General features: G+C 38.5%; 1 protein-coding gene across 1 annotated transcript; it reads left to right on the top strand.

The window, feature by feature from the left end:
• Positions 1-15,280: 15,280 nt before the first annotated feature.
• LOC100377248 (uncharacterized) lies at positions 15,281-17,721 on the top strand. The gene is made up of 2 exons (XM_002739935.4): positions 15,281-15,751; positions 16,302-17,721. Exons 1-2 carry the CDS (start codon positions 15,329-15,331, stop codon positions 17,202-17,204), a joined length of 1,326 nt encoding a protein of 441 aa, XP_002739981.2. The 5' UTR covers positions 15,281-15,328; the 3' UTR covers positions 17,205-17,721.
• Positions 17,722-21,351: the final 3,630 nt, after the last annotated feature.

Below are 21,351 nucleotides of genomic sequence, written 5' to 3' on the forward strand. Positions count from 1 at the left end.
ACACTACCCCGGTGCCCAAATCATGTTCACCGTACTGGATGGCGCGCCTACGGGACAGCATTCCGTTGTCCGCAATATCGATTCCCGGCACACATTCAACGCTCGCTCTTCACGGAGGCGCCGCTACGCAGTGTCAAGCATGGTCGCTGTCGCAGCAGCTGGAGGCCGGCATCCGATTTCTCGATGTACGTTGTAGACATTACCGCAACAAGCTGTATATATACCACAGACACGTATCGCAGAAGTTCGACCTGCACAGCGTGATTCTCGAATGCGAAGAATTCCTGAAAGAGCATCCCAGCGAGACTATCCTGATGCGAATTAAGAGAGAGCACACTGAAGAGAAGAATTCGGTTTCCATGGATTATATTGTTAGGGATTACATCGAATCACGCGGTGGAACCTGCGCATTCTGGATGTCCAGTAACATTCCAGTCTTAAGTCAGGTAAGGGGCAAGATCGTAATTATCTACGACTACGAAGAAGCGACCCTCGGCATCAACTACTGGGCTTTGAACGTAGCCGACGAGTGGGATGTGTCCGGGCCGTTACATGTTGACCGTAAATGGCATCAAGTAAAATGTCATCTCGAAAAGGCCACGGAAGGTGACTATAATATGTTCATCACTCAATGCAGCGCTTCGAGTCCCCATGACTGCTCGTATCCGCATTACGTAGCCCAGTACATCAATGAGATGGTGTACGACATGCTAAGCGAAACTCAACAATGCTGGGGCGTGGTGATCACAGATTTCCCTGGAGCTGAACTCATACAGGCGATCGTTCAAACCAATTTCGACGAGGACGAAATGCCAGAAGACCTACTCACAGCTGAATAACCTATTAATTCGAAACCTACCTCAGTCATCGACAATGTCTACGAAATTGATGCAGAGAATTACGTGTTACTGTGCGAAAATGCGTCGAATTCACCTAAATCAAATTATACCCACGAAGTCAATGTAAATTGTATTACAATTCTTTCTTGTGTCGTGTTCTCACTTTCGATTCGAGAGTCGTTGTTTTTTCAGCTGCCATGTCGATCTAAAACTAACACCGCTTAGCGCTGTTGTGAAAAGTATTTGATTATTAACTTCACTGAAAAGGACATCCCTAAGTCAATACCAAATCTCTTGAGAGATATCAGTTTCGAGTTTTATGCTAAATTGTGTTTGACTTGTAAAAACAAAACAACCCACAGCTAATATTAATAAAAAGAAAAATAACAAGCAATTGTTTCTCGAAACATTTATGGATTAAAATAAATAATCTTCAGTATTGTGATTGCGAAATATTATGAGTGAGACTCGAAATATTGTCTTAGAGAATGCCTATTCACATAATAATGAATGATAAATGTACGATCAGACCGGTTCAGACATTCCATTCTTAAAAAATGTACATTTAATTAATACGTAAAATGCACTGGGCGGATAGTAAAGGTGCTATAAACGATTTATTGTATTTTTCAATTTCCTAATACTTAATTAATTTTAAAATGCCGGCTGATCGATTGACAGCATTATGGCGTATCAGAAAATTAATATTCAAGTTCATGATTAGTTCAGTGTCATCCAACGGCAGCAACCACACCGTCGTGTCACGTGGCTCACAGTTTGCACCGCTACCGGGAAATTAAAACCGTAACATCGGAAAATGTTACAAAGATACCAAAGAAGACAGATCGCTGGCGTTCCGAAAGAAATGAACGAAAATATCATGGAGGGAATGCGTAAATGCATTGTCTGTAAATTAAGGTAAACGGCGTAAAACAAATTTTGGATAAAGTGAGTCAATCTAATGTGTAGAACAAATCTAACGACACGGAAATAGGCGCGACGAGAATGCAAACGATCGTAGCTAGTTTACGCGCAGACATAACGAAAAAAGAAGATCGGAGCAAATGGAGATTTATTTTATGTAGTATTGGGAGTTATTTGTGAAAAAAGTCAAAGAACTGTTAAAGAAAGAAATGAACATAGACGACGACATTGACTTTCAAAATGGCCGCAACCAGGAGTCATCAAATTCAGTAACCTGATGACGACATATTTTGATAAGTTTAATTCAATTGATGTGTACAAAACATTAATGTTACGGAGTGAATTTTATTCAAATTAATTCTTTGTATATTAGTTTTCAAAATGTCTATAGATGTGAATTTTATATTAAACATTGTTATCTGTATCGAAATATAAACTGGGTAATTAACTATGCCTTGTTTAATGAATAATCCAATTGCAAATAAATATCTGTACTCGTTCATATTGCTTCTTTTTGGATTATTGTTGTTAATAAACAGACATGTTTACAAGTTACAAACGTCAATATCCTGGTCGTGTTTGTTCATTTCTACTATGATCTCAAAATAGTTTGACTCAGAACCACGCGGATGTCACAGCGCCACCAATGCATCGAAGCGGGGATTGTTTCTGGTTTGTTTTATCTAGCAGTATGAGCGACGTTGTTTGAAGTGAATGTTTTACTATCGTAAGTTCAAAAGTTGTTATAAATTATAAAAACATCATCATCATCATCATCATCATCATCATCATCATCATCATCATCATCATCATCATTATCATCGTCATCATCATCTATGCCCAGCAAAAAAGACACTCTTCATATGTAACACAGTGTTTATTATTGGAAAATCATCACGAAAAAATATTTCTAAGAACAACCACAAAAAGGTATTATAATGTTTGCTTAATTTGTTTTCTAAGTTATATACTTTAATGCAGACTACTAAAAAGTAAGTAAATAAAGTTCTTCAACAAAGTGTCACGTCACTATGACATGAACGGTATACTAGTAACTAACAAACGTAGTTATCGTGACATGAGTCTACACATGCGCAGAACTGCGCATTTGGGGTTGGTGTAGGCAGCAGAGTAACTATTCCCAGTTTTGGGTTTCATTAGTTAAGCATGCATCGAATTAATACTTTACAAAAATGAAATGAATTATGATGCGAAATACACCCAGTTTACTAAAGCTATTGAAATATTAAAAAAGTCATTTTTTTGTCATAATACTAAAAAGGAAATTATGAGTGTGGTTAAAATAATGTTGCTTGTTTTATATAATTTTGACATAGCTGCAGTACTCGTTCACTGAAATACTGAAAACACGTGTTTGTTGGTTACCTGTGTGTATGAAAATTGTTGAGATGAGACTGGTGAGGCGAGATGAGACTGGTACATATATGAAGTGTAAGGCATTCTGGGTTGGGTCTCACATTGATTAACTTGGCTATCATGATTATAATTTAACTCGAAATGCCCTCAGTCTCTCCCACTTCACGCCACTACACCTGACCACTCCCTGTAACAACCAACGTGGCTAAATGAATCATCAATGAGTAACTAATGCCGTACGTCTATTCCACTACGAGAAAACAACTTTCTGATATGTTTGAGCCAATGAACGCTATATTTATCCAACCAACTTGAAAGTGTTGTTTTTTCATATTTTGAAATGTGAATATCGATTATGACGCGGGTCAGCATCCGGGGACAGCATACAGTTGGTACTATCGCACACATGTACCGACCTACGATAAGATATGTTACAGTTCACCGTACGGTGTCAGTTCATATCGTTTGATCTAGCCTCGGGTCAGTTCATGCTAAGACAAGCATGGCGTCGCAGAAAATGAAAGACTGTCTATAAAACTAAGTCTAGTGTTGCTAATTTTCTTATGTAAAATTATTATTAGATATGTTCAAGCATGATTAAAAGTTCGAATGTATTATTCGTTCGATCAGTTCGGATCCGGGGAAGTCCATGGCCACAGCTCCCCATCTTGCTTTCGCACCAGTGATGTAATCGTACAACTTCGGATTGATTCGCCACGCGACGGAGTGAGGATGGGCACAGGCGCTCGATCCACTGCTATAAGTTAGAAACATCCGGGTACTTTCCAGATCACTAGCTTCATCCAGGTGAGTTCTGACGTCGTCCCATTTGGTTTCGATGGCACAATAGCAGATGTTGCTAACATCCCACATATCAGCAATGTCCAAAACCCAGTAATTCACCCCAACGGTACCTCCGTAATAGTCGTATAGAATAACAACTTTTCCACGAGACTCCCTGACCGTCGGCAACTGGTGATGCGTCCAGAAATAATCGTCTCCGCCCCACTTATCCACATGTTCCTGCACTTTCTGGTCCATCGTCTTGTCGCTGTCCACTTCCGATGTGTCCCACTCCCTCCTGATTCGCATGACGACAATTTCAGTCGGATGGTCCTGTAAGAACTTGACGCAGTCACGGAACACTTCGTCCAGGTTGTAGTGCTGGAAGATCATAGAGTGGTAGATTGGTAGACCTTCTTGGTAATGCCGACAGCGGATGTCGAGCCACCGTATTCCTGCGTCAAGTTGAGCCGTCAGACACCAGGATTGGCATTGTGTTAGCGCACCGCCATGCAGGGACATGGAGTTGTGAGTGCCTGGCAAAGACAACATGGCCAGCTCGCAACTGTCGTCGAGACGAGACATCCAATCTTTGTGGTAACTCTCGGGTATCTCCGTGCTGTCATAGTACGGTTCTTGTTTGTCGACGATACAACACGAGTTACCCATGTTAGCTCTTTTCAATTCTAGATCGACAAACTGTGAAAAACTAAGGTTTCAAACTGGAACGTTGGACCAATGTTCACATACTACGTGCATGCCGGTTATCATACAAATAAATCACTTATTCACTGCTCATCACTAACAGAACTAGTACTCTACATGATCACGTGACACGCCAACTTATGGACATTCAGTTGTACAATGCGGGCCGCGGGCGTAACGTGGAACAGTTGACCCAAAATTGTAGATTGACAGGAACAATGTTGTTTATGCACAGTGTACAAAACAGCAGAACAGTTTAATTTATTTTTTTTACGAATAAATATACAAATAAAAGGGAATAAAGATTCACAAATTTAAGAATATCATGCCTCTTCCACCTCCCCCACACAGATACCAAGCCAAGCAAAACTATGCATCTCAAAATGTTGACTATTCATTTAGTTTAGAGGAGGGTGGCTCAGAATTAAAAACAGTTCATTTTGCAGATTAGTTGATGTTGTTTCATTTATAGATATTAAAGGGTGGCAGTCGTCGTGCCGCGTCCTGTTCGATATAGGACTCATAGCGACGTATACAACGCGTGTAAAATACATGGTTTATTTACATGAAATTCGAACACGCGCTGCGCGACAACCACCGCGCTTTAAAGACGAGCTCTATGCCAAGGAACCGGTAATCTAATGATTCTCAGTCGCTTTAATTTCGGTGTGGATTCGGAGCTTAATCACAATGTAATAATTTTCGGATGTGGATTTAAATGGCATTTGTTAGCGGAAAACAAGAAAAACCTACCGCACTATGTTAGAGGTCGGCTATTTAAAAGAACGGGGTGGCAGCAAGACCATTGCAATTTACGGTCTTATCCGCACCTTTTCAATGTTCTTGAATGTTTCAACATTTGTTTACTGCAACTCCTTGCATGTATTTTTCCGCTCGGTGTCTTACTTTTTTTAACAAATCTTTCGGCCACCCCTATCACTTCAAATGGTCGATTCCATAGTTTAAATTAAGGTTACCCCCTACCAACGGTGAGTTTAGGCATTGGCTATAGTCGACAATGATTTATGCATGTCACGTGACATCTAAAGTGACAAGCTGCAATAATGTCAATTAGCAATATTGCTGTTATATTTGAGATATCCATCATTTTATAGAACGTGAACGTTTGACCCCGAGCACACATATTTACAATGTACTATTTTTACCGTCTCCATGTCGTGTTTAAAGTTCACATTTCTAGAGTCACTAGCGACTTTTCACAATAGATCATTTTGATAACATCAGTAGCGCCGATCCTAGGTCCGAAGTTCAGAGTAAAATAGTTGTGAGTAATGCCGCCTGTCCTGTACGGATTCTAAAAATAGATGATGACGTAATGCGGCAGTGTTCGCATCACGTGATACGGTTGTCACCATATCGTCACGGTGATATTGGTATTCGATTAGTAGAAATGTTTGTTTGTTTGTGGAGTCTCCTTCGTCATTTAGAATATGACAAATCCCCAACAGCAGTATTCGTTGTCGATGGTCGACCACAAATGTAAATAATATCGGCGCTGTTGGCGTCGCTAGAGGGCGCGACTAAGAGGAACATCATTGTTGCTTGCCGTCACATGTCAAACAAATAGAATCACCATATTCCATGCGGTCAGGGAAGGTCAGTTTTCAATCTGTTTTCAACTTGCGAGATGTATTTTATTTATATTTTATATAGAGACAGGAATACGTATTATTATCACAAACCACCATGTTGTGTGTGATTACAATACTGAGCTCAACGACAATTGTTGGTGGGTACCCACTGGATGTCAATTCTAAACATGACGGGTTCAGTCATAGTCTATGGTTCAGTGAGCCAATTCTAATTGTTACCAAAGGACGCCATCTACAGACGGCAGGATATGACGTCACGGGCAAATGTTGCGTGTTGCCACTTCCAAATAACAATGCAGGATTCGTACAATGCAAACTTTTATTCAAATGGTTAAAAAAATAAACATGGTTACAAACAACTTCAAAAATATTAAGAAAACGTAATGTACGATTTGCACATTTAAAGTTTTATACAATCCAACTCACAATGGTGACTAAACTACATTAAACTAACGTACCCAGTCCGAATAAACACAAAAGAAACGTTTTTTTTTGAAATGGTAAGTCATAGAAATGAAAAAAAAATCTATAGACTGATTCATATGATCGACGAACGGCCATTTTCCGGCCGGTTAGTTTGAATTGAGCGACGATTTTGTCAACTTTACCTCACTGTAAAAAGAGATTTATTTCACTTATTTCACTTTCTTCTAAAGTGGGACTTCATTTCGTCACCTCTGGAATACATGTGTGTGTTCTTGGCGACCAGCATTGCTTTTATTGCTGCTTTCCTTGTATTGACCATTTCGTCTTTAATGAGGGCAGCAGCCCAGTTGGCTTTCCTGTTTATAGCTCTGAATTTATAATCTAAGGACAAGTATATAAATCTCTCCATGCTTCTCATCATTCGTTTTGCAGGGGTGACCTCTCTACCAACGAGGGCGCCAAGGACATGTATATTCAAAGTTTTGTTTTGACACATAAGTTCGTCACTTCCATCAACACAATCTGGTACGTCATCACATACGTATTCATTAGGAAGACAGCCTTCTACCATATATGGTAACTGACACTTGTGTTCAAAGCATTCATCATATTCACAGAACATTGGTTCGTCAGATTGGTCTACGCAGTCGATGTAGTTGTCGCAAATCCAGGTGAATGGGATGCATTTATCGTCACATACGTGAAAACACTCATCTGACATCCACGACGAATCCGATGAGGACGATACTGAAGACGATGAGAAATCATAGGGGCAGTATGCTTCATCGCTGCCATCTCCTGTACAGTCGTCGTAGCCGTCACAGATGAAGTCGTCGGGAATACACCCTTGTGGCGCAAATATAACATTACATTGATAACCAACACATGGTGCGTATGTACAGTTAGCTTCGTCAGACATGTCTTCACAGTCATACCAGTTATCACATATCCAGCCTTCGGGTATACAGGTATCGTTACACATCATCGCACACGGACAGGTATCAGGTTCATCTAAGCCACCATAACAATCAGACCAGCCATCGCATACCCACTCATCAGGTATACACTTTTCTCCTTCGAAAATGTCTTCATATGTACAAGGACACACCTACAAATAATGAAAAATAAACAAAAAAATATTTAGCACGTGTAAGTGTCGGGATACATCGGTTCCACGGAGATGATATGTTAACTCCACCAAAGGTCGTGGAGGTAGAAAACGCGTGAATGCGATGAATTAACAGTGCGTACCAGTAATTCAAAGCGCATGAGAATTTGAGTAAAAAAAGTCAAAAAGTCTTCGCATTTGGCTTTTTTTTGGGGGGGGGGTGTTTAATTTTCGAAAATTAAAACATAACCATTGTGGTGAGTAAGCAGACAAATATTATAAATTAACGATCACTCCAAAAAATATTCAAATATACGCTGTATCTATCGAATCACTTTCCTGCTAAGGTTCCTCAAAATACAGGTCGTAATAGTATTGCCGTTATGAATGTACACTTACAGGAATCATTGTAGTGTTTTCATACGGCATTGGTGGCTGTCCGGGTAGCGGTGGTCCATGTGGTGGCGATCCTGGTGGCAGTTCTCCTGGTGACAGTTGCCCGGCTGGCAGTTGCCCAGGTGGCAGTTCCTCTGATGGCTGTTGCCCTGGCGTAAGTTGCCCAGGTTGTGGCAATTCTGGTGTGAGTTGCCCTGGTTGTGGCGGTCCCTGTGGCAGTTGCCCTGGTAATGAAAATTCTGGTGACAGTTGCCCTGGTGGTGGCGGTCCTGGTGGCAGTTGTTTCGCATGCTTCCTTTTAAGTAGGCTGACAAAGTCGGCGCGATTCATAGCATCTGTTGATGCCACAATCACGACAACGACGAGGAAACAAGATAATAGACGGGCCATGGCAACGTACGTTATTCAACTGAGTCGGTCGAATGGTACTCAGGACACAATTAAGGAGACATTTTATATAATTTCAAACTAATAAATTTAAATAACAATGATGATTCCGGGACCCGCATATAATCACTGCACGAAATAATAGAGTGATTAATTGATTATATTATATCTTTAAATCACGAAAATATTATTGTTGTATCACGACGACTGAATGAGTGCATTGTATACACCAATATAATACAACGTTCAGTTGTAACTCGGAGCGGGTATGTGTGAACGTGACATTGTATACAAGGACAGCGCTATTAACTTGAATTGGACACCTGACAGCCGTGTTTTGCCAATCGTAGGGGTATTCAGTTGATAAACTTACACGGGTAACCAGTAACAGTTGCTAAATTGCTGTAACAATCGGTTGCCACACGCATTTAACAAACAACCTAAGGGGTTGGATATCATAATGCGGACGTCACTGCCCACCACAGTAAGGCATAATAAAGCTAGTTTGTGGTACACTATGCCCACGATCCATGTCACAACAAGAGAAGATCTTCAGTTATTTTTTGGGTTTATGCATAAACTAATATAAACATGTCCTCCATTTTAAAGTTGTATTCCCGATTTGCAATATTTGAGTCATCATTCCTGACTAATAGTATGTACACCGTAAAATATTGAGATTGTGAAAAGGTAAAAAGAAGTTAACTGAAGAGTAGGAATTTAAGTAGGCCTCCTGAATTAAACTAGAATTGTGAACACTAATTAAGTTAGAAAGTGTTGCGTGTCCTTGAAGCTCAGTTACATGGTATAGATATGTTTGTTAGAAGGGATAAGTCCCTCCAGTGCTCTCAAAATGAAATGGACTGGAGTGTGTGAGCACGATATCAACTTTTAATATATCATATTCACATACAAAAAACAGCATCTTTCAAACACATTTTATGATTTAGCTTGTTTTTGAAGTGATGTTTCATATACATGTTTTTTGTTTTAGTTTTGTTTAGTTATTTTTTCTACTAGTGTATCTTTTTTTTATTCTGAATGTTTCTAACATGGAATGACAACCATGCTTTATTGTACTTAGATCTATGTCCATTTTTAGGATACGATTTCAATAAAGACTATTATTATTATTATTATTATTATTATTATTATTATTATTATTATTATTATTATTATTGTACGCAGGTTGTTATTATATGCTTTGCCAATTAAATGTAAAATGCATATTCGCAACAATAACTTAAATCACCAGACATTTCAGTCAACCCCAGGAACTATAATTCAAAATGTGAATAATTTTGAGTTGATATTCGATTCCTACCCCGCAACAAATGATGATAGCAAATTTGATAATATAAATATCTGGTTGAACTTCAACGCCCAAATCTAATTATATTAGTAAACATTGTCTTCACCTCCCGCATGATATGTAAAAAACAAAACAATTGCGTGCCCTGTCGTATACGTTTGGCATGTCACGTGACATCATGAATGCTGTACGTTGTTCTGATACGTCATCTCTATCAAATTCAAAGTTCAGAGTTCAAAGTTCATGTAGAAATCATATAAAATGCATATGATCAATTGTTTAACTTATCACAATAAATCCTTCTCGGGGATGAACATTTACATGTTTAGTCAACTTCCCCTTTTTGGTAGCAAAAAGTTATATTTACTCGTGTAGAAATAAAAACCAAAAGCCAGAGTTCATGGCATACAAAAGATATGTAAAATATTTCCTGGAGATAGAGTACTTCATTGCTGTCCGACGGAATAGGTTTACTTCTCATAATAAGAAATGGGGAATTGTTGTCATGCAGATTAATTGCAATTTGTAATGTACAAACTAGGTATGTAAGATGATAATTTCAGTTCAATCCAATAAAAGTTTATAAATACGCACAAAAACAAAAATTGTTTAACTTATCTACGGTTTGGATAACTTGAAGAGAACAATTTATTTCTGTTTTATTGTGAAAATGGGACCCAATCGAAAATCTAAGATCAGTCCGTCGATAACAAATTATACTGGCTATCAGTATTATTTTTTTTGAAAACAACATATATATTTCAACTTCATGTAACACTGTGATTTAAGGGCGGTGGTCGTCGCGCCACGCATGTGCGAGATATGGGTCTCATATACTTGTTTGTAGGTGATTAGAAGATATCGAAGGAGTCACCGGCGATGCCAAGGTCAACTCTCGTACTCGTGATTTTATTGGAATACGCATGCGCATTGGATTGTGGGGAAATCAGTGTTTATCAATGCACAAATGTCGCACATGCGCGGCCCGACGACCACCTCGCTTTAAGATGTCGTGGAGAACAATTATTTTGATTTCGTAATGTAAACTATTTTTCGATGAGAGAAAACAAGCCTATCAAATAAAATTAACTTAAAATATTTCAAAAACATCGATTTAAACCAAATGTGATATGTACATGTATATATCAAATATGTGTCAGTACTTGAAATGATTACGCAGATATATATCTTTCACTACGTCCGGAACGAGCTGCAATCACTTCACAGTTACCCGCACCGAATTCACATCTACAACAAAAACCGTTTCCAACCCCGTTGACTCTGGACGATACGTCCTAGCATGGAGGTAATACGAATTACCTTATTACCTTAATTCTTATTACCTCCATGGTTCTTGTAACAAGTGGTAATATCACGTCACATTTTAAATCGTGGACTGTTCCAATTTCAATTGCATAGTTAGAAGCTTGTATAAAAAATTGTATTTGTATTTTTGAAAACTGAAGCGTTGTCAGTCTCAAAAGCTACTTTTTTTGTCGGGAACTTAAATAATGGCCGTTTATTTCAGACTCAAATACAAATTCAATGAATTTTGTTCTTCGTTAGTTAGTGAAAAAATACCACAGTCGTCGCGCCGCGTCATCTTCAATGCGGGTTTCGTGTGACGTATACACCGCGTGTAAAACACATCAAACGCAGACCGCGTGACAAAATGAAAACACAATCTTTGTTATTAGTGTCGTTCACGTTACAGATCTTGGCACGTGCCGAGAGCCAGTACGTGCCGAAGAAAACACGATCTCGGTCCCAATAGAAAGTCGGGAATGGAACTCGGCTCATGGCGATGAAGGGACGTGTAGCCAGATATGGTTGAATGCTGTAACAATGAATAAAGTGAATGAAGAACGTTGTCAGCGACGCACATGTATGTGGCGCTTCAACCGATTTCTTCTTGCAATGATACATTCTTTGAACCCTTCTTTAACGTGTATGTGCACACTGACTCATAATAAATACCAATAAATACCAAATGAACATGATTTCAATAAAGCAATTATTATTATCACCATATTCGTATCGTCTGCCATGTTCTGGTCTATTAACAGCAATTGCTGTGATCTCTCTCCAGGATTAAAAGGATTACAAATTTCGGCACGTGCTAAGATCCTGTAACCTGAACCCTCAGACAACTAATTGTATTAGTTGTCCGAGGTGAACCATATAACCGCATTCAGAGGGTCTATGCGTGAACGTAGTTAATATCCTGTAACCTGAACCCTTAGACAACTAATTGTATTAGTTGTCCGAGGTGAACCATATAACCGCATTCAGAGGGTCTATGCGTGAACGTAGCTAATATCCTGTAACCTGAACCCTTAGACAACTAATTGTATTAGATGTCCGAGGTGAACCATATAACCTCTTTTAGAGGGTCTATGCGTGAACGTAGTTAATATCCTGTAACCTGAACCCTCAGACAACTAATTGTATTAGTTGTCCGAGGTGAACCATATAACCGCTTTCAGAGGGTCTATGCGTGAACGTAGTTAATATCCTGTAACCTGAACCCTCAGACAACTAATTGTATTAGTTGTCCGAGGTGAACCATATAACCGCTTTTAGAGGGTCTATGCGTGAACGTAGTTAATATCCTGTAACCTGAACCCTCAGACAACTAATTGTATTAGTTGTCCGAGGTGAACCATATAATCTCTTTTAGAAGGTCTATGCGTTAACGTAGTTAATATCCTGTAACCTGAACCCTCAGACAACTAATTGTATTAGTTGTCCGAGGTGAACCATATAACCGCTTTTAGAGGGTCTATGCGTGAACGTAGTTAATATCCTGTAACCTGAACCCTCAGACAACTAATTGTATTAGTTGTCCGAGGTGAACCATATAATCTCTTTTAGAAGGTCTATGCGTGAACGTAGTTAATATCCTTTAACCTGAACCCTCAGACAACTAATTGTATTAGTTGTCCGAGGTGAACCATATAACCGCATTCAGAGGGTCTATGTGTGAACGTAGCTAATATCCTGTAACCTGAACCCTCAGACAACTAATTGTATTAGTTGTCCGAGGTGAACCATATAACCTCTTTTAGAGGGTCTATGCGTGAACGTAGTTAATATCCTGTAACCTGAACCCTCAGACAACTAATTGTATTAGTTGTCCGAGGTGAACCATATAATCTCTTTTAGAAGGTCTATGCGTGAACGTAGTTAATATCCTGTAACCTGAACCCTCTAACAACTAATTGTATTAGTTGTCCGAGGTGAACCATATAACCGCATTCAGAGGGTCTATGTGTGAACGTAGCTAATATCCTGTAACCTGAACCCTCAGACAACTAATTGTATTAGTTGTCCGAGGTGAACCATATAACCGCTTTCAGAGGGTCTATGTGTGAACGTAGTTAATATCCTGTAACCTGAACCCTCAGACAACTAATTGTATTAGTTGTCCGAGGTGAACCATATAACCGCTTTTAGAGGGTCTATGCGTGAACGTAGTTAATATCCTGTAACCTGAACCCTCAGACAACTAATTGTATTAGTTGTCCGAGGTGAACCATATAATCTCTTTTAGAAGGTCTATGCGTGAACGTAGTTAATATCCTGTAACCTGAACCCTCTAACAACTAATTGTATTAGTTGTCCGAGGTGAACCATATAATCTCTTTTAGAGGGTCTATGCGTGAACGTAGCTAATATCCTGTAACCTGAACCCTCGGACAACTAATTGTATTAGTTGTCCGAGGTGAACCATATAACCGCATTCAGAGGGTCTATGCGTGAACGTAGCTAATATCCTGTAACCTGAACCCTCAGACAACTAATTGTATTAGTTGTCCGAGGTGAACCATATAACCGCATTCAGAGAGTCTATGTGTGAACGTAGCTAATATCCTGTAACCTGAACCCTCTAACAACTAATTGTATTAGTTGTCCGAGGTGAACCATATAACCGCATTCAGAGGGTCTATGTGTGAACGTAGCTAATATCCTGTAACCTGAACCCTCTAACAACTAATTGTATTAGTTGTCCGAGGTGAACCATATAACCGCTTTCAGAGGATCTATGTGTGAACGTAGCTAATATCCTGCATTAATATACAATGAACAAACAGACAAGTCATTCACTGCTGCGAAAAATGCGTAAATGGCCACGAGAGTTTAGAAAGTGGATTTCATCCTCTTGAAAGTTGCATTCTTTGCAGAGTCGCTTATCTTCAATTGGAGAGTTTGGTCTTCTGTGTCGAAATAGTTATATTTTGAGTTTGTGACTACTAAATCGGAGTTACGACAATAATTTAATGTCATTTTTCATCAAGTCGGGTGAAACGCTGATTTCGTTCTTTAAAAGACTGTTTGAAGCTCCATGTGTGTAGTTACTGAGCTGACTTGGTTGTGACTGAAGCTGAAGTCCTTATAAACTAAGTGTGATTCCATTATGTATATATATATAAACATGGCTAAAATATAAAATAGTAAACTTTTCGTAAACAAATAAAAGTGATCGCGAAAAAAAAAATACTCGCGTCACTCGATCCCGTTTTCCGGTAATCTAACTGGTTTAACAACTCATAAATTACTTGTTAAAACACGGAATGTTAAAACAAAAACTATAAAAGTCCAATTTGATACGAAAAACAAAACAATAAAAGCAACATAATCGTAACAAAAATCTGACTCGAAATATTTTGCGCAGTTTTTCTACCATCTTTTCTCTCAAACTGAGTTTCTATTGGTCAATCCCTAATAGTTTGTGACGTCTCTTACGGAAGATGGCCGGTATCATTAACAAATAGAAGTCATTGTATCACATCTTTTAAAGTTGTTTCAAAAGTGTTATTTTTCGTGTGTTTTTATAGTACAAATTATTTTAGGGAGAAATCCATGTCATAAAAAAATATTATTTATCTGGCGAATTTCTGGCAAACTCTTGACAACCAAAATATCCTTATTAATATTATTATTATTTATATTATTATTATTATATCTACGTATGGTATTTTCACCATATGTAACCAGGCGAAATTTTTAGATACGGTGAGAACTTTTTACCATGATAGTTTTTTGACCATACATTCACTTATCTGGGTTTTGGGGAAAACAGTGTAAAACCATATTGCAAAATTCTGGGAAATCCGATCACATGTTGCGATGGTAGTCGACCACCTTACCAGACACACTACTTGGTACGTTATGCGGTCGATCGCGGCGTACACAAAGTACGTAAAGGAAAGCCTGACTTTCACCGCTGTGACGTCCCAGGCAGCGATAGGGTCTTTGAAATTCAATCAGCGCCAACCTGTATAAGAGGGACTATACTCGTCCAGTTGATCATTATTCGCGGGTGCCGTCATTATAGAAACATATACGGGTTCCAATTTGTATTTATGTTTATAAAATACCGTATAAAAGTGTCTCTGACAGTTCTCATAATCATAACCCAAGTACCTGCCATTGAGCTTTGAGTTCTTACGTGACCATGGCTCGTCATATATTTTCTGGTTGTCTCCTAATTGCGATCGTAGCAGCAACATGCGCTATTAAGCGCGAGGATTTCATCAAGCAACTGAAAGGAGTGTATCAGAGACAAGACGCGCCATCAACGACGACGATTCTGCCCATAACTCATGCAACAACTGACCCCGAGTTGCCAGTAAGCGTTGAAGCGAGAACAGGCGCTATTAAGCGCACGGATTTCGCCAAACAGCCGAAAGAGATGGATCAGAGAAAAGACGCGTCACCAACGAAGACGATTCCGTTAATAACTCGGGCAACACCCCTTCCCGAATTGCTAGCCAGCGTTGAAGCAAAAACAGGCGATATTAAGGGCGCGGATTTCGGCACACAGCCGAACGAGATGGATCAGAGAAAAGACGCGCCACCAACTCCTCCCAATTTTCCGGTAAGTGTTACGAATTATATTTACGCTTTCAAAAATGTGAGAGCAAGCAAATGAACCCCAAAATATTGTCAAACTAAAGGACCACGGAGAGTGCTTTTGTCATTTTGTTTCGTCAAATTTTGTGATACATCTTATACTTTAGTCATTGCCCATATATATATATATATATATATATATATATATATATATATATATATATATATATATATATATATATATATATATATATATATATATATATATATATATATATATATATATATATATATATATATATATATATATATATATATATACAGGCAATATAACAGGCAACACAACAAATTTATGTTGCCCATGACTCGAAGTTCGGTTCACTGTTATTTGAAAACATCGAGTTACTAATGTATTTGGGCGTGGTTTTGCAAAATTGGGTGTAGTTTCGAAAATATAGGCTTGGTCATTTTTGAAACTCGATGTTTTCGTAACTCGATGCCCGTAACTCGAACAGTTCAGGATATTGTTTATTTTACAATGCATTTGCCATTGTTTTATTTCTCATTATTTGTAGGTGTGTCCTTGTACATATGAAGACATTTTCGAAGGAGAAAAGTGTATACCTGATGAGTGGGTATGCGATGGCTGGTCCGATTGTTATGGTGGCTTAGACGAACCTGATACCTGTCCGTGTGCGATGATGTGTAACGATACCTGCATACCCGAAGGCTGGATATGTGACAACTGGTATGACTGTGAAGACATGTCTGACGAAGCTAACTGTACATACGCACCATGTGTTGGTTATCAATGTAATGTTATATTTGCGCCACAAGGGTGTATTCCCGACGACTTCATCTGTGACGGCTACGACGACTGTACAGGGGATGGCAGCGATGAAGCATACTGCTCCTATGATTTCTCATCGTCTTCAGAATCGTCCTCATCGGATTCGTCGTGGATGTCAGGTGAGTGTTTTCACGTATGTGACGATAAATGCATTCCATTCACCTGGATTTGCGACAATTACATCGACTGCTTAGACCAATCTGACGAACCAATGTTCTGTGAATATGATGAATGCTTTGAACACAAGTGTCAGTTACCATATATGGTAGAAGGCTGTCTTCCTAATGAATACGTGTGCGATGATGTATCAGATTGTCTTGATGGAAGTGACGAACTTGTGTGCGTGAACACAACTCAGAATAAATCTGCCTTCGGCAAGCAGGACGCCCTCGTTGGTAGAGAAGTCACCCCTGCAAACCGAATGATGACGAGCATGGAGGGATTTAACAACTTGTCCCTAGATTATAAGATTAAAGCTATAAACAGGAAAGCCCACTGGGTTACTGGCTCCATTATTAACGACGAAATGATCAATACAAAGAAAGCAGCAATAAAAGCAATGCTGGTCGCCAAGAACACACCCACGTATCCCAGAATGGGTGAACCTGAACTCAGATCCAGAAAATGAGTTGATTTCCCACGTGATACAGTTGATATCTCAGTGACACTTACTCATTTACTAATATCAATTTGCTATATTTCTCTCAGTTGAATAATGGCTGTTTGTCGATTTAGAATAAGTTTCAGAAAATTATTCATTGCAATTCTTTGACACACCATTTATTTTGTGTTTATTTATAATTAAGCGTCTAGGTGCATTTACCTTGATATAATGTCATAGCTTAGATTGTATAATATTATGAATATGTATGTACGTTTTTAATCTATTTGCAGTGGAATCTGTAACTATGTTTAGTTTTTTTTAGTGTTTTATTGAATGTGTTCATTATATAAACATAGCAGTGTTGCTCTGTAGTGGTATCATAATTCTCTCCAAGCACAACATACAACAATTGTCCGTGACGTAACATCCGGTCTTCTCCAAGCCAGAAAGTTATTGGATAATACTTTTTTGTACATTGTAGTTTAGCTACGCGTGTGTTTTGTAACCTTTGTAATCTTTGTGCTAGTTTTAATAAACGAGTTTACCCAAATATTGAGCTTTGTCTTCTTACTTTAACACAGTCGGTGATCTTCCTACTACATGAATGCCTTTGGGGCTTTTCCTCAATTTCTTTTTTTCTCTTTCAATTATTCATTTTCCATTTAAAACCTTTTAATTTTAGTAATATTGATTTTTAATTGTGAAAGCTCGATTGTGGTCAGACAAAAAATAAAATAAAGGGAATACATTTTTGAAAAAAAAATTAAATAGATAATGGCTAATTTGTATATGAAAATAGTGCTACTTCACTTAGTCGTCCTATTTGATTTTTTTTGTTTTTCTAAAAAAAAAAAACTTCAATCATCGTGGCTATAATATTGAAAGACACTTGAGAATACGAAACGACGTCACCGTTACTTACACACACGAGATTTTGTTCACCTGTCGGCCGTTTTTAATTTAGGCGCTCCCATATCCGAAAAGTTAAAGTAACACAGTAACCGTGTTGCGTGGTGTTCGATGTACGAAACGTGTAAAACGCGTGTAAAATAAATAGTGTGAAATTCAAGCGCGTGCTGCTGTCAGCATCCTCTATTCTATGTTTTTGTCATATTACCTCAAAGCCTGCAAAATAGAAGTGTGCATTGCCGTGTGATAACTGTCATAAAGGTGATTGACAGGTCATACTTGTTTTCAACTCTGGAAGGACAGATGGAATCTACCAGATGTGAATAACAAAAGATGTTTATGATCTACTGAGTTGCCTACGTGCTAGCAAGATCACATTCTGATTGGCTCAAGTGAAAACCCAGGTGGTGTCACTGAATCTGGGCCATTTATGCCTATACATTGGACAGACTGAGGACAGTAATTCTACTGTGTATCCTGTGTGTAGCTGCTGCGATATTGTGAGACAAATGATACATGTGTCATGAATTTGTTTCACTGTGCTTAGATATCGACTTGATAGCTGGTTTCTAGTAGAGAGCGGCTGGGTGATGTCATCCAACACTTGCCCATAATCAGTCATCGTTTAGGAGGTCCTGGTCGGAACTTGAGTCAGTGATTGAAACTAATTTCCAGTACTATTGTCTTGTCTACCCCATACTAGCAGTGAAAGAACCCCCTGTCCAGTGTGAGTTCTGTGGATGGCCCTCTCAATAAGAATAAGCAACCTTACACTGTGACAGCCGCAATACGAATGTTCTGCCTTAATCTGAAAACTCTACTGTGACAGAGGGCCCTTCTTTCCCTTTATATATTGAAGTCATAACCAGTGCATCATCTTCATTTGAAAGATTGGGTTAACCTTCAATCAGAAATACTTGTATCTCGGCATTTGAAAACAGAGGCGAACCGCTTGCGGCAAAAGTCTTTGTGTATAATAAAAATATCGTTGATGGCGATATAACAAACCGAAACTGCACAGGTATATGTATACGCGGACAGGGAACGAGACTGGAAATCGGGATGACAACAAGTTAATCTTGTGCATTAACGCACTTATTAAAGTTTCCACGGTAACTGAATATAACGTTATAGTAGTAGAGGCTTTACATCACCATTGAACTTAAACATGCCAGCGACCACTAGAAAAATATGCACTGCCATGGTCATATATTCGGTTATTTTGTTATCATTTTAAGTATTTTAATTTTCTCCAAGATTTTACTAAAATGTCACATTTTATTTAAGTTGATAGGAAGTTATTGTATATACCGGTGTAGGTTATAATACGAATACAATATTTATGTGCTCAATGGAATAAACAAATTTTGTGTACTGTTAAACACGGCCGCTATTTTTGCATAGAACAAATGAAAGACTCGGAGTTTGCATAAAACAAATGAAAGACTAGGAGTTTGCATAGAACAAATGAAAGACTAGGAGTTTGCATAGAACAAATGAAAGACTAGGAGTTTGCATAGAACAAATGAAAGACTCGAAGTTTGCATAGAACAAATGAAAGACTCGGAGGTTGCGACATGGAAGAAATGAAAGACTCGGAGGTTGCGACATAGAAGAAATGAAAGACTCGGAGTTTGCATAGAACAAATGAAAGACTAGGAGGTTACGGCATAGAACAAATGAAAGACTCGGAGTTTGCGTAGAGCAAATGAAAGACTCGGAGTTTGCATAGAACAAATGAAAGACTAGGAGTTTGCATAGAACAAATGAAAGACTCGGAGTTTGCATAGAACAAATGAAAGACTCGAAGTTTGCATAGAACAAATGAAGACTCCGAGGTTGCGGCATAGAACAAATGAAAGAGTTTGCATAGAACAAATGAAAGACTCGGAGTTTGCATAGAACAAATGAAAGACTAGGAGTTAGCATAGAACAAATGAAAGACTCGGAGTTTGCATAGAACAAATGAAAGACTAGGAGTTTGCATAGAACAAATGAAAGATTCGGAGTTTGCATAGAACAAATGAAAGACTCGAAGTTTGCATAGAACAAATGAAAGACTTTGAGGTTGCGACGTAGAGCAAATGAAAGACTCGGAGTTTGCATAGAACAAATGAAAGACTAGAGAGGTTACGGTATAGAACAAATGAAAGACTCGGAGTTTGCATAGAACAAATGAAAGACTAGGACTTTGCATAGAATAAATGAAAGACTCGGAGTTTGCATAGAACAAATGAAAGACTCGAAGTTTGCATGGAACAAATGAAAGACTCTGAGGTTGCGACATAGAACAAATGAAAGACTCGGACTTTGCATAGAACAAATGAAAGACTCGAAGTTTGCATAGAACAAATTAAAGACTCGAAGTTTGCATAGAACAAATGAAAGATTCTGAGGTTGCGGCATAGAACAAATGAAAGACTGGGAGTTTGCATAGAACAAATGAAAGACTAGGAGTTTGCATAGAACAAATGAAAGACTCGAAGTTTGCATAGAACAAATAAAAGACTCGGAGGTTGCGACATAGAACAAATGAAAGACTCGGAGTTTGCATAGAACAAATGAAAGACTAGGAGGTTACGGCATAGAACAAATGAAAGACTCGGAGTTTGCGTAGAGCAAATGAAAGACTCGGAGGTTGCGACATAGAACAAATGAAAGACTCGGAGTTTGCTTAGAACAAATGAAAGACTAGGAGTTTGCATAGAACAAATGAAAGACTCGGAGTTTGCATAGAACAAATGAAAGACTAGGAGTTTGCATAGAACAAATGAAAGACTAGGAGTTTGCATAGAACAAATGAAAGACTCGACGTTTGCATAAAACAAATGAAAGACTCGAAGTTTGCATAGAATAAATGAAAGACTTGAAATTTGCATAGAACAAATGAAAGACTCGACGTTTGCATAGAATAAATGAAAAACTCGGAGTTTGCATAGAACAAATGAAAGACTCGACGTTTGCATAAAACAAATGAAAGACTCGAAGTTTGCATAGAACAAATGAAAGACTGGAAGTTTGCATAGAAAAAAATGAACGACTATGAGGTTACGGCATAGAACAAATGAAAGACTCGGGGGTTGCGGCATAGAACAAATAAAAGACTCGAAGTTTGCATAGAACAAATGAAAGACTCGAAGTTTGAATAGAACAAATGAAAGACTCTGGGGTTACGGCATGGAACAAATGAAAGACTCGGGGGTTGCGGCATAGAACAAATAAAAGACTAGGAGTTTGCATAGAACAAATGAAAGACTAGGAG

The sequence above is a fragment of the Saccoglossus kowalevskii genome, chromosome 18 (assembly GCF_978046115.1).
Source record: "Saccoglossus kowalevskii chromosome 18, keSacKowa6.1, whole genome shotgun sequence".
In the NCBI taxonomy this organism is placed as follows: Eukaryota; Metazoa; Hemichordata; class Enteropneusta; family Harrimaniidae; genus Saccoglossus; species Saccoglossus kowalevskii.

Excerpts from the sequence above, each read along its gene's own strand:
- LOC100377248 (XM_002739935.4), top strand. The coding sequence starts at position 15,329 with ATGGCTCGTCATATATTTTCTGGTTGTCTCCTAATTGCGATCGTAGCA. Across the intron at positions 15,752-16,301 it reads CAACTCCTCCCAATTTTCCG|GTGTGTCCTTGTACATATGA; the intron begins GTAAGTGTTACG and ends CATTATTTGTAG.